Source organism: Chanos chanos, chromosome 2, assembly GCF_902362185.1.
Source record: "Chanos chanos chromosome 2, fChaCha1.1, whole genome shotgun sequence".
NCBI lineage: Eukaryota > Metazoa > Chordata > Actinopteri > Gonorynchiformes > Chanidae > Chanos > Chanos chanos.
The window spans coordinates 30,218,704-30,233,161 of record NC_044496.1 but is presented as its reverse complement, the minus strand read 5'-3'; the positions used below and the strand labels follow the sequence as shown (position 1 = coordinate 30,233,161).

Sequence of the window (14,458 nt, the reverse complement as noted above, 5' to 3'; positions counted from 1 at the left end):
TCAAACTAGGATAAATGAATTATTGCAAGCGTTGTAGCTGACAGCATAAGAGATGCGAACCCATGCCGGGTCTGTAGGCGGGCTTAAGGTCTCCTTAGTGGTGGTTGGGCTGGTAAAAAGCAACTGGATTGGACAGCACATTTGACGTAAAGGTAGGCGTGTTTGTGTTCAACACACAGCCATATTTGTTGTCACATGACATAAGATATTCAGTAGTTCGGCGTAGAGAGTGTGGACGAATCGTGCAGTGTGTTGTCGCATTGCTTTGCCTCAGGTATGGCGGTATGTCGAGCCGTTGAGCCAGAATACAGTTTATTTTGCACTGTGTCGCGTTGCATGACAGTATTAAAGTAACATGTACATTCTTTGCGAAGCTATTTCATGTCTGCGTGGCATGTCTAAGAGACTTTGTAAGGTGTTTTGACAACGGAGGCAGATAATTTTTAAAATGTATCTAGCCCTATATCTACAAGGGGGAGGGTGTGTTTGTGTGCTGCACGTTTAAAAAAAAGGGGGGGGGGGCATTGCTGAGCGACGAGGTTAATGGTTGCAGCTCATACAGTTCCTGGAAACCATTTAAGAAACCACCCACAGATTATTTGCGTAAAAAATAACATTCGGTTGTTTGTACAATTATATCAAACCACTGAGATGGAATTCCACAGTCCTCGATTTCATCTCACAGGGACAGATGTCTTCTCCAGAGATTGCTTCTCTGTCGTGGGGCCACATGAAGGTAAAAGGTTGCTCATCCTCCTACAAAGACTGCAAAGTGTGGCCAGGTGGCAGCCGTGCCTGGGACTGGAGAGAAACGGGAACTGATGTGAGTACTACTTCGGTCATTTAACAGAGAAAATAAAATGACCACAGCAAATAGTTTTGCGTAAAGAAACGTTGGGCTTCACTGCTTTACGCCTATAAACGGGATGACAGAGGAAATTACCGAGTCACTGGACTTGTCCCGCGCCTCAGTTAATGTAAGGCATTTCCCTTACTTTCTCCCTTCTTTTCATGTGGCCTAGTCAAGAGGTAACACATCTTATCCAGTAACTTCTTTTGAGAACTACGCTCTTAAAGCCATGTACGTGTGTTCCCAGCATTACCCAGGCGTGCAGCCAGCGGACTTGGATGAGATCCTGAGGAAGGGAGTGCAGACGCTGGTGATAGGCAGGGGAATGAGCGAAGCACTGCAGGTAACAGACATAATCAGAGGTCTGAATAGTTCTGCTATTGCTCATTGTAGTTCTGAAGTGTCTGTAAAATGTGTGATACCAGCATGGGTCATTGAGCCTTGGATGATGATGATGTAAACCTCTGGGTCTGGTTAAAATGGTGCATACATTGATGTATGAAGATAAGTAACTCAGATGAGTAAAGGTTTGTCCTCACTCAGGTACCTGCCTCCACTCTGGACTATGTGAAGCAGCAGGGAGTGGATGTGAAAGTGTTCCAGACAGAGAAGGCAGTGAAAGAGTACAACAACTTGGCAGCCCAGGGAGCAAAAGTAGGAGGAGTCTTTCACTCCACCTGCTGATGACAACACTGTCCTGCCTCCTGCTAACCTGTGCCATCCTTGGAGTACGGAGACATCCAGTGGAACATTTTACAGGGCCTTACTAAAATGTCACAGAGAAGCTGAACACACTAGTGTGAGGTAATGGAGCTGATGTTTTGCACTCAGCCAGTCCACAGCTTTTACTGAAGATAACCGAAACACTCATTTGGGTAGACAAATTTTTAAGTTTATTTAAAAAAAAGAGGTTCTCAAACATGAAAGCAATTTACATGACTCCGTTGCATTAATACTTTGTTTTTCTTGACCGAATCTGTCAACAGAGAAAAATATTTTTGCTTATAAATTTTTTTGTTGTAAAACCAAATCATTTAAAGAAGATCAACAAACTGTTTATTGAAAATAAACATATAGAAAGGAAACACAGGAGTCCAGCTGTAGCATATGTTTGACGTTAACTTTGTGTGAGTGTGTGTGTTCTGTTTGGTTAACGGCGCGCTGGTTTGGGCATGATGTACACTTTCACGGGCTTGCTCAGGTGGATGGTTCCCTCAGTAGAGCTCTCTGTTGGCGGGAAACCTTCCATGCTCTCATTCCATGCAGGTTTGGGTGTAGATAGCTTATTGGCACCAGAGCTGTAAGCTAGCAGCAACCTCACTTCAATCTGACAGGGGTCTGAGAGAGAGACACACACAGAGAGAAATTAGAAAACTAATGGCAATCTGCTCTAAAAATAGATCCTGCACAAGTGAACAGAGCAGTTTTAGTAGTTTGTCTCCATCAATTCAAAGTAGTTTTCGTGAGAAAACTACCCAATGAGTGGGTTTTTGTAAGGTTGTTTTCCATCTGTGGCTCTGTAACAGTAATAAAACGCTCAGTGAGTGTGTGGTACAGTGATCAGCTTGAGTAGTGTTTCTCTGCAGAGGCCGTCATCTTCACTTTTGCTCACAGACTCACATTAAACCAGCAGCCTGAAACATGGCCTCTCTGGCCCCAACACAAAGCTATTTATATCTGCACTGTTACCAGCGCCTCTGAGTGAAGTGTCTTAATGAGATCCAAACAGACAGACTAACACACACACACATAGAGAAGGCCTTACCTGTCCAGGCTGAGTGGGAAAGGTACACCTGGGTGATGAGCCTTACTCTTCCAGGGCCTGGGGTTCGGAAGTCTCCTGGTTTCGGGTGAATGATGTGGGTTTGGCCGTCAGGGTACAGGACCTGTGAGGAAGAGAAGGACCACGGTCTTGGACAAATATTCTTATGATGCAGAAAAGTAAAGTAAAAGCAGGACAGTAGAGGAATGTCACTCATGGAGTGTTCACTAGGAATATTCCATGTGTTTCCTCCTCCTCAATAGTCTTGTTTTTTTAAATTACTGGCACACTATACACACACACACACACACACACATATACATATATATATATATATATATATATATATATATATATATATATATATATATATACACACACACATATATATATATATATGTACACACACACAAACTCACATGTATATAAATATATGATAAGAACAAATATCTACATGATTAACTGTGAAGCCCGACCTGCACTTTGACTGTGGTTTGTGGGTCCTGGACGTGTTCCAGAGTTGCGTCAATGTCCAGCGCCACCACCAAGCCAGAGGTGAAGCGCAGTGGGTTGTCTGACTCCCCAGTTGGCTCTATTATGGTAGCAGAAGCTCTGTGGATCTAGCCAACCAATGGAAAGACAGGAGAGAAGTGACCGATAGCCAATAAAAACTTGTTTAAACATCTAATAGAAAGCACCTTTAAAATCTTGTATGCACTGTAACTGCAATAACCTGCTGTTTTTCAGGGTATTTATTCTGTGATGATTCTATGTGTGAGTGTATGTGTTTGTGGGGTGTGTGTGTGTGTGTGTCCAGCTGGTCCTCTCTGAGGGTAATGTGTGTGTGTGTGTGTGTGTGTGTGAATCTTAACACTGCAAGCACCATGTCTGGCGGGTCATGTGTGTGTGTGTATATATGTGTGTGTATCTGTGTTTTTACCTGCTCTGGGAGTTTGAGGTGTATAAAACTGCTCTGTCTCAGTGTGGTCTGAAGAATTTTGACCAGGTCCAAAGGTTTGCAGGTGACAAGTCTGGGCATCAGTTCTAGAAGTTTCTCCACAAAGCTGTCCTGGAAGTGTGTCAACTCAGTCACAAAGAGCCTGGAGAGGAAAACAGAGCAATAGAAACACAGAGAGGGGAACACAGAGAGAAAAACACAGAGAGGGAAATGTGGAGAGGGAAACACAAAGGTAAAAACGCAGAGAAAAAAAACACAGAAGTAAAAATGCAGTGATAAAAAAAAAAAAACACGAAGAGGGAGACACAGAGATAAAAACACAGAGAGGGAAACACAGAGGGGGGAGTGTCCATTACGCGGCAGTTGAAATCAGAGCAAACACCAGTGGAACAGCTTTTTGTTGTTGTTGTTGTTGTTGTTGTTGTTTACCCTGCTAACAGACATACCTCTGGAAGGTTTCCACCTCCTGCAGGAACCTCTCACAGACATTAATGAGAGGCTCATCCCTTCATGAGGAAAAAAGGGTTAAATAATTATACACAATAACACTGTGCTACTGTCAGTAACAATTATCTTTGGGCTATAACAGCCATTCGTGTGTGTGTGTGTGTGTGTGTGTGTGCGTGTGAGAGAGCATCTATGAGTGTGTGTACGCGGGTGTGTGAGTATGTCCAAGTGTGTGCGCCTGTCTGTCTGTGTGTATGTGTGTGTGTGTGTCTGTCTGTCTGTGCCTATATGTCTGTCTGTCTGTGTGTGTGTGTGCGTGTATGTGTACGGACCCGCGTTTTGTGCGTGTGGTCAAGATGAGACGTAATGCCTTGGCCTGCAGACGGACGTTGTGAATGGTGGCCACCTGTCGTGTCTCAAGACCACTGTACAGGAATTCCAGTTTATACGTCTCCTCCAGAATCTGACAGAGAGAGAGAGAGAGACAGAGACAGTAGAGCTGTAATATGTGAGTAACAGTAGAGCTGTAATATGTGAGTAACAGTAGAGCTGTAATATGTGAGTTAAAGTAGAGCTGTAATATGTGAGTAACAACAGAGTTGTAATATGTGAGTAACAGTAGAACTTTAATATGTGAGTAACAGTAGAGCTGTAATATGTAAGTTAAAGTAGAGCTATAATATGTGAGTTAAAGTAGAGCTGTAATATGTGAGTAACAGTAGAGCTTTAATATGTGAGTAACAGTAGAGCTGTAATATGTGAGTTAAAGTAGAGCTGTAATATGTGAGTAACAGTAGAGCTGCAATATGTGAGTAACAGTAGAGCTGTAATATGTGAGTTAAAGTAGAGCTGTAATATGTGAGTTAAAGTAGAGCTATAATATGTGAGTTAAAGTAGAGCTGTAATATGTGAGTAACAGTAGAGTTGTAATATGTGAGTAACAGTAGAGCTTTAATATGTGAGTAACAGTAGAGCTGTAATATGTAAGTTAAAGTAGAGCTATAATATGTGAGTTAAAGTAGAGCTGTAATATGTGAGCTGTGATATGTGAGTAACAGTAGAGCTGTAATATGCGAGCTAAAGTAGAGCTGTAGCGCTCTTAGAGCATGAATCCCCAGTTAACACTATTCATATGAAGAGTCCCCAGAACCTTTTCTGCTTAAGAGACTTTCACACACTGTGGGTGTGTTTATGGATATTCAAAAAATAGTGAAGACCCAAGGTGCACGGATGATCATCAAAGGAATAGAGAGATGACAAATTTTCGACTTCTGAGGACTAGTGGCCAGTCCTCAGACATTTAGGTGTTTTTTTTATAAAAGATACTGTTGTTATAAGACAAACATGTCTGTGTGTGTGTGTTTGTGTATATGTGTGTATGTGAGTGTGTTAATGTGCATGTGTGTGTGTGTGTGTGTGTTACCTGTTTGGCAGCAGCTGAGGCCATAGCATTCTGCTTTAGGCAGAGGGGTACTGCCATGTTCCAAAGTTTCTCCTGCAGGGCCTAAAGCACACAGCATCATCAGAATCAATGAGACAGGCCAAACCTCAGCACGTTCATGTATCTCCACATGGAGACTGATGTAGGAGAACTCAGAGTGTGCGTGAATGTGAACCTTCATGAGCAGGAGCTGGCAGTGGAGGTATGTGGCGGAGAAGTCAGCTGAGCCGGCCAGTTCAGGCTGCAGTTCCCCCAGCCTCTGCAGGTCCCTGTAACACACACACACAGACAGGGAGAAAAGAGGGATGAGCACAGAAAAAGAATGATTTTAGACGTAGGCATAGGCTTTATTGTCATTTCAACCATATACAGCTAATACCCAGTGAGATGAAACAACGTTCCTCCAGGACCATGATGCTACATAGAACAACACCGAACCAAATGAGACCACACAGAACTACTAGAGATACTCAGGCCTACACAGGGCTAGACAAAGTGCATGAGTGCAAACACGTACAAAGATGTATAACATGTAACAACAGCACAGACAGTGCTAGAAATACTAGGGACAAGACAGTGCAAAAGACAGTGCAAAAAGTTCCGGACAGACAGCTACAATATCAGCTGTAGTGTAAGCAACGTCTGCTGTAGTGTTAGCCTGTGACTGTAATAAATAATGTAAACATAACTGCTGAGAATGTAAATGGGTACAAGTAATTTACAGAAAGTGCAGTATTGGAAGTAAAGTACAGGTTGTGCAGTATTAGCAGCAAGTAAAGTGTTGTACAATAATTAGCAGAACACACACACAATAAAGTCAGTGAAAATCAGTTGGAGAAGTGAGTACTGTGCTACCACACACATACACGCACAGACCGTGATGATTCATCCATTCATTTTGTAAATAAGTCAACGGCCCACAGATGTATAGTGCTCTGTGCATGTGTGTGTGTGTGAGTACTGACCGTACCTGATGGTGAAGTCCAGTAAGTCCTGAGCTCCAGGTGAGTCCAGATTCTGTAGCGTGCCCACTCGAGCCAGACTCTCCTGCAGGAACTGCTGGGCGGACTCCACGCTGCTGGACGGCAAGTCTGACTGCTCCGATCCCAGACCTGCCGTCAATTTTCTGCCTGGCAACTGAGAGAGACAGAGTGACAAAGAGAGAGAATAAAGGAGAGGAAAAGAGAGAGAAAGAAACAGAGAGAGAAGAGAGAGATAGTATGACGAAAGCAAACAGAAAGAGAAAAAAAAAGTGTTGAGGGTGACAAAGGAAGAACTGGCAGAAAGTGAAGCTCTGATATCAGGTAAAAAAAGTCTCTGTGGATAAAGAAGAAGAGCTGTCTGTGTCAGTGTACCCTGAGCTGGGGCACCAGGTGGGACAGACTGTCTCTCAGATAGGCGTAGTGGCGGAAGGTGTGGTCTGAGAACAGAGCAGGCATGGTGGGGCAGGATTTGGCAGCGTTAAAGACCAGGACAAGCACTGCAATGTCTAAAACACCATGTTATTAAGGAAAACACAGTCAAACCATTTCCATTTGTCACAGAGCAGACATTTTCATGAAGACATTAATGGTTAAGCAAAGTCTGTAAGTATGGGCACAGCTCATGGACTGAGTTTTAAGCAGCGGGGTGTGGTCGAGGGTTGAATATGAGGGGGGATACACGCTGGGTCGTCCATGTCTGGCTCTGGAGTGTCGAAATACGGATGAGTACTCAGCAGCTCAGGGACAAGGGGAAGAACCAGAGTAGGGTGACGAGAACCGAGGAACTTCAAACACCTACAGAGAGAGAGAGAGAGAGAGAGAGAGAGAAAGGGAGAGAGACAGAGACAGAAACAGACAGGGAGGGTCAAAAATATAGAAATATAAGAGTTTCATAACCCCAAGAGAAAGAACGGGAGAGAAAGAGAGTGCATGTGTGTGAGGGAAAAGGTGGGCAACTGACTTCCAGACAGAGTTGCAGTCCGTGGGGTATTTAGCCAGGTTCTTGAGCAGCTCCAGTAAGGCCAGTTGAATACACTCTTTAGTGGATACGTTGGTGTAGCAAAGGAGCTCATGCAAGGCCTCACGAATGTCCCGTGATGAATCCTGAAAAAAAAAGAAAAAGACAAAAAACAAAACATGAGTGTGTCATAGAAATGACAGAGACAAGTCTCTCAGTCATAAGGGATACTTCAAACCGCCTGAGGGTACATTGGTCCTAACTTATGCCAAAGGTTTGTCAAATACAAACACATGGGTGTCTACAGTCCAGTGCAATCTCACAAAGTCATATGTGTGTGTGCGTGTGTGTGTGTATGATACGTAGGGTGGATTTCTGGTGTCTATGGTTTGTGTGAGTGCGTCTGATGTGTATGGTATGTATGGTGTGTGTGTGTGTGTGTGTGTGTGTATGATAAGTAGGGTGGATTTCTGGTGTCTATGGTTTGTGTGAGTGTGTCTGATGTGTATGGTATGTATGGTGTGTGTGTGTGTGTGTATGATAAGTAGGGTGTATTTCTGGTGTCTATGGTTTGTGTGAGTGCGTCTGATGTGTATGGTATGTATGGTGTGTGTGTGTGTATGATAAGTAGGGTGGATTTCTGGCGTCTATGGTATGTGTGAGTGCGTCTGATGTGTATGGTATGTATGGTGTGTGTGTGTGTGTGTGTGTGTGTGTATGATAAGTAGGGTGGATTTCTGGTGTCTATGGTTTGTGTGAGTGCGTCTGATGTGTATGGTATGTATGGTGTGTGTGTGTGTGTGTGTGTGTGATACGTAGGGTGGATTTCTGGTGTCTATGGTTTGTGTGAGTGCGTCTGATGTGTATGGTATGTATGTGTGTGTATGATAAGTAGGGTGGATTTCTGGCGTCTATGGTATGTGTGAGTGTGTCTGATGTGTATGGTATGTATGGTGTGTGTGTGTGTGTATGATAAGTAGGGTGGATTTCTGGTGTCTATGGTTTGTGTGAGTGCGTCTGATGTGTATGGTATGTATGGTGTGTGTGTGTACCTCCAGCACAGCGAGCACAGTGTCCAGCTGGTCCTCTCTGAGTGTGATGTGTGTTGAGATGTGTCTAAGGAGGTGGATGGAGCGCAGCCTGACCTCCTCTATTTCATCATTAAACATGTCCACTAAGAAGTCCAGACACTTCTCTGCAAACGCGGGGGAGGACATGGCTAGAGAACACAGCGCTTCCACAGCAGCGATCCGCACCTCTGTCATGGAGCAAGAGCAAATTAAGCATTCTGTATGTGAGATGTCTACAGCATTGATCATGCAGGAAAATGGGTTTTTATCTCAGAGACAAAGCCCTTACAATATTTTCCCATCTCGAGTATGATGAGTATAACTGCTCTCAGTGTTATTATTTTTAAAGCAAAAACAATAAGATTATCAGTCACAGCTGCGTTACAGATAACCTGATCAGGTAAAAGCTATGTCATCTGTGCTGTGTGAGTTTACGGGGGGATTTCAGTAGTCAGGAAGTGAGGTGATCCTTTTCACTGTCATAAGGCTGACATGTTTACATGCCAAAGTGGGTGTTTCCCAAAAGCACTGCCTGACCACTCTCACAGCTTTGCTCCGCAAAACCCTCCCAGCCGACTGCAGGCGGACTGCTAAACATCGCAACATTATCACAGATTAAAATCCTCTTTTTTCTGATGGGGAATTTCCAGCCTGGCGTTTTCCCAGTGTGAATGAACAAAGATAAACTAGTGAAACTCACCGTACATTTCATCCTCAAGACCATGCACAAACGCGCCACAGGCCCCAGAGTCGATCAGGTTCACTCCCGATGTGTCCACCTTCTCTTTAGGGGCGTCATCTGCCCACCTGCGACCTGAGGAGAATTCTCCGGAAGCGTACAGCTCTTTTGCTCGTTCATGAGCAGTGCGTTTCCTCTGAAGAGTTGGGGGGGGGCCAAAATGTTAAAAACATGAAATCACCGATCTCCATGTAGGAATAATGTTACACTTTAAAATAAAAAAAAGAATGACTGTAGATTGTACATTTTCATTTCACACCCAGAGAAGCGTTTCCTTGGCATGCACTATGAACACTATACTATAAACACTACAAACACTACACACTAAAAATGTTACACACCACAAATACTGTAAGCACTACAAACACTACAAACAGTAAACACTACAAACACTATATACACTACAAACGATACACACTAAACACTACACACTACAAACCATATAAAAACTAAACACTATATACACTACAAACACTGTAAACATTATAAACACTAAACACTACACACTACAAACACTATGTACACTACAAACCCTAAAAACACTATAAATACGACAAACACTGTAAACACTACAAACAATACAAACACTATATACACTACAAATACTATAAACAGTACAAACATTACAAACACTATATACACTGTAAGCACTACAAACACTACAAACTCTACAAACATTATAAACACTACAAACACTATAAACAGTTATTGCAATGCATGTGGACGTACCCTGAGATCTGACATCAGTTTCTTGTCCAGCGTCTGTTCAAGGAAGTGAGAGCTCACTTGGTGCATGGAGCCCTTGAGAGGAGACAAAGACAGCGATGAGAAAGACTGCAACCTTTCAGCTGTTTTAATGGCTAGCCTGTCAGAGAAGGCACAGATGTCACTTCCCCTCTGCTCTTTCCTGCACTGTTCACAGGAGGTTTTCTCAAACACTACAGACAGTAATCATAAGTAATCAGTCACTGCAATCGTAACTCTCTCATTTTTATCGGATTTACGTTGAGGAGAAGCAAGCAGACGCACGGAGAGGGCGAATGGGCAGCTGCTCTTTCAGAACCCTTTATATGTGACTCACAGTCCAACGAGAGAGTCAGATAATCGGTCAGAGCTTTAGAGATGGTCTAGTCTCAAGAAAAATGTATTAGAGAAGTACAAACAACCAAGCAAACAGAGGTAACAAAGCCACAAATGTCCAGTCAGGTTTAAACATCTACATTAAACACACACAGACACATACACAAACACACAATAAACAAAAACAGACATACAGGCACACAGGCTGACATGCGCGCTCGCACTCACATACACACGCGCGCACGTTCTTACCAGCAGTTTGGCAGCTTGGACTCTGACAACCCATGAGCCATCACTGACCATGTGACAGATCTTTCCAAACGAGTCGTCCACCAACCGAATCTCCTCATTGGATGAGGGGATGGGGACAATACTGTATGAGAAGTGACATCACTTCAGTATACTGAGTTTTAGCGATGGGAAAGCAAGACAAGTCCCGGTGAGAGAATAATCAGGAATGAGTCTCCCTTTAGCCACAAATGTTCATTTAAGAAAAATGAGGGTGAAGGGTGAAGATGCTGCAGTTAAAAATCAGATGGTGTGTCATCACCATCAGAAAGTGATCCATTAACAAGGGCAAAACCATAACACCTCAACATTAAAAAAAATCTTCATCTTAAGCGTTACCTCTCTGGGTAGAGCTGACTCAGCACCCATACCATCAGCACAGCTGCAGAACGAACATGCTCATAGTCATCACCCAGCAGTTTACAGGCCTAAGAGAGACAGGGAACAGACATCTTTACACACACTAATACACACTGCAACACTGCTGCAACTCAGGTCTTATGTCTCGCTAGTGCATCACACCAGACAGCATTTTCACCCTAATCATGAACTCTGAATGTCTGCTGTCCTCCGTTACCAAAACACAGTAGAGCAAGACTGCTCATTTGTGTGACCACAGCTGAAGGTTTGTAGAGCCATACGTATCCAGACCATTTTGTCTTCCATGTAAGATACATAGGGGAATGATGGGGTAAATGTTTTATTACTCATTGATTTTCTTGCTGTGGCAGCCAAGGGACTGTACATGTGTGTACATCAGTGTGCTAATGACCTGCTGGAGGCTCTCTGTGTGTGTGTGTGTGTGTACCGGAGTGTATATGAACTGACCTGCTGAAGGATGTGTGTGTGTACCTGAGTGTATATGACCTGGCCTGCTGAAGGATGTGTGTGTACCTGAGTGTATATGGCCTGCTGAAGCTTCATCCCTCTTTCATGGAGCTGGAGCTGGGGACAGTGAAACGAAAGGCATTGGTTACGTTAACCATGTGTTTCTATAGCTTTAACACTGTAGACTTATATTAACCATTGTTTTTCTATAGCTGTAATATAGTAGACTTATATTAACCATGTGTTTCTATAGCTGTAATACAGTAGCAGTCTTAGAGCAGACCCTCTCCTGGAGGGTATTACCATGGCTTTAATGGCAGCTGCCCGGACCCTGGGGTCCTGGTCACCAAAGTAATCACTGATCACACTCTGGACATCTCTGCAGAACAGCCCTGAGCTCCCAGCCACCGGCTCACTGTCTTTAGTCAGGGGTTTATCCACCGTTCCCAAACAACCCAGCAACTGTAAACACTTGTTCCTCACCCCAAAATAGGTGTCAGACAGGTGCTGAGAGAGGAGAGGAGAGGAGAGGAGAGGAGAGGAGAGGAGAGGAGGAGAGATCACTCATTTAGACTAATGTCTTACATAATTATCATATTACATAATTAACTCTAATTGTCCTTAAAATAAGACAAATCTAATCACACATGGAGAACTAGATATTAAAGTGAGAGCAGAGGTGTGATAAAAATAACACAGGAACAGGATGACAGACGAGTCTGACACTACCTTGCACGCCTCCTCTATCAGTCTCTGAGTGACGGACACACTGCCGAGGAGCTGAGTGCCGATGACCAGCAGTGTGTCAAGCAACTGGGCCAGGACCTGGTGGGACTCTGTCACACAATCAAAAAAAGAAAAGAAAAACTCAAACCTGAACCATCCAGAATGTCACTCATTTGTGACCCTGGGCAGTTTTTCAATTCAAGTTCATATGATTTTTCTGTCTTTCTTTTTTTTTTTTTTTTTTTAACTGAGATTCCTCCTGTCCTGTTTTTCATTTAGATCATGAAAAACAGTATTTGAAGATGTACTTTAAACAAAAGAATAACTTTTTGTGAATAATTAAGGCCCAAGGACATGACTTACTCTCAGTATTCAGAGTGCTACAGACATCATCCACGATGCAGTCTGGAGAGAAGCCTGACGTTTTGGACAGCAGGCCCAGCAGAGAGGCGATCTTCAGTCTGACTGAACTATCTGACTCCTGTGGAGCAAAGGGTCTATTTGCACCTTGCATTAAGATCTGATTTTGGTGATCTGATCAGAAGTGGACAGCTCTAAGTATGTCCGTTTACACCTGGCTTTAGAATCTGTGCCACGAGTGACCACTTGAGATCAGATCTCACTTCCCCACTCTGTATGCAAATAAACACGTAAATCATTTCCAACATGTTACCCGCATTGGATGCGTTTACACCTGTACTTTTGAGCTGTCCACTTGTGATCGGATCACCAAAATCAGATTGCAAGGTGTAAACAGGGCCACAAGTCACACTTAACACAGAGACAGGAGCACCTCCCACCATCAGCATCTCCATCACCAACACTGTCCTGTCTGAGATGCATCTTTCCTGTCCTCTTTAAGTGAAAAGATTCTGAATTACTAAAAACTCGGTGTGGGATCAGGGCTGCTAGCTGATGCGAAACAATGATACTGGGTCCCAACACCAGACTGGATTAATGGGCTGCCCATAAACAGTATGAAATCATGGTTTAACAAAACCTTCATGCTTCAACTGTTAATTTTGGGCTTTACCTGATGATATGATGTTCCTGGATTAGACTGCACTAATTTTGAGTTTCCACTAACAACCATACCCATGTATCAACACAAACATATCTTGTTCTTGCCTTGTAATAGTGTTCGAGTAGGATTCGGATCACTCCCTCCACGCTCTCAGCCTCCACAGGTTTCCGGGCGAACTGGAGGAGGTACTGCAGGGCGTCAGTGGGATTAGTGGCTTTGCACAGATCAATGTGCAGAGCGGCAGACTTGCTGGGTTTGGTCAGACGAAGCTTCTTGGCAGGAACCTCCTCCTGAGGGGCCTGCTGTGGGAAATAATTAGGCTCTGAATACAACCTGCCATTTTATTTTTATTTTATTGTTCAGAAAACAGGGAATGCCCAGAGAACAGGCTGGTGGTATGTGTCAGGAGATCAGAGTGAGGGATAATGTCAAATGCTTGTGAGGAGATTTTATAATACCTGAAACATAAACAAAGTGTCTTTGAGAATGCTGACTGCAAACAACTGATTTCAACAGTTCAAAAGTACATCAATAAAATGAAGTAACAGTCAGAGTACAGGTATGATGGATGCAAGTGGGAAAAATATCTTTATTTTGACCACACTGTTTATCTGTGTCACGGGTTTAACATGCCTTCATTAACTGGGGGAATATCTTTGAAGCTAAAGTGTATTAACAATTTGTTTTCGTAACCATGTCCCCAAAGCTCTCCAAATGCTAGTAATGTAATCCAGTTTACACCACCTAACAAACAGCCAACCTTAGCATAGCTAGCCGTGCTGGCTCGATACTGTCATCTGTAAAACAAGTCAGTGCGCCTAAGAATCACTGGTTCCTCGTTAATCCACATTTTTACGTTACTAATAACTGGTCGGTTCGTTGTGAAATGGTCGCCCACTGGCCGTGGACGTAGTTAATTGGGTACAACACTTTTTCTAGTGACTTTCAGCCTACTAGCCAGAATACACTTAGCGGCTTTGTATTCATTTGCCCCGCTAGGCTAACTTCGTATTCATTTATACGGCAAAAGCTAAAATAATAACATTTGTCAGGACCGCCGGACTAACCTGAACAACTTTGGAAAATTCTTCATAAACTCGTTTCTTCAGGTGTGCGGCCATTGTTACATCGATGGACACCGGATAGCTTTTTGGTGTGGTATTTTGGTAACTTCAAATTCATGAACACTTTGTCCTAAGCAGGTTTCCGTCATGAGTTCCCTCATGTTTTTGGTCTACTGCCACGTTTGGTACATTACATTGCGGTAGCGCCACCGATTGGCCGAGAAGGCACCTTCCATAAAA

At 43.4% G+C, this 14,458-nt stretch overlaps 2 protein-coding genes across 2 annotated transcripts; one reads left to right on the top strand and one right to left on the bottom strand.

Annotated features, from left to right (window-relative positions):
• Positions 1-229: 229 nt before the first annotated feature.
• On the top strand, positions 230-1,972 carry aamdc (adipogenesis associated, Mth938 domain containing). The gene is made up of 4 exons (XM_030766082.1): positions 230-274; positions 686-823; positions 1,098-1,193; positions 1,394-1,972. The coding sequence occupies exons 2-4, from the start codon at positions 692-694 to the stop codon at positions 1,532-1,534; spliced, it is 369 nt and encodes a 122-aa protein (XP_030621942.1). The 5' UTR covers positions 230-274; positions 686-691; the 3' UTR covers positions 1,535-1,972.
• ints4 (integrator complex subunit 4) lies at positions 1,938-14,312 on the bottom strand. The gene is made up of 23 exons (XM_030766081.1): positions 14,222-14,312; positions 13,259-13,453; positions 12,494-12,611; positions 12,134-12,240; positions 11,708-11,911; positions 11,471-11,521; positions 10,916-11,004; positions 10,541-10,661; positions 9,938-10,009; positions 9,170-9,344; positions 8,452-8,657; positions 7,403-7,545; positions 7,121-7,236; positions 6,814-6,947; positions 6,429-6,595; positions 5,634-5,727; positions 5,441-5,521; positions 4,350-4,480; positions 4,017-4,076; positions 3,553-3,712; positions 3,089-3,232; positions 2,616-2,736; positions 1,938-2,188 (listed from the first exon to the last, which is right to left on the bottom strand). The coding sequence occupies exons 1-23, from the start codon at positions 14,273-14,275 to the stop codon at positions 2,001-2,003; spliced, it is 2,931 nt and encodes a 976-aa protein (XP_030621941.1). The 5' UTR covers positions 14,276-14,312; the 3' UTR covers positions 1,938-2,000.
• Positions 14,313-14,458: the final 146 nt, after the last annotated feature.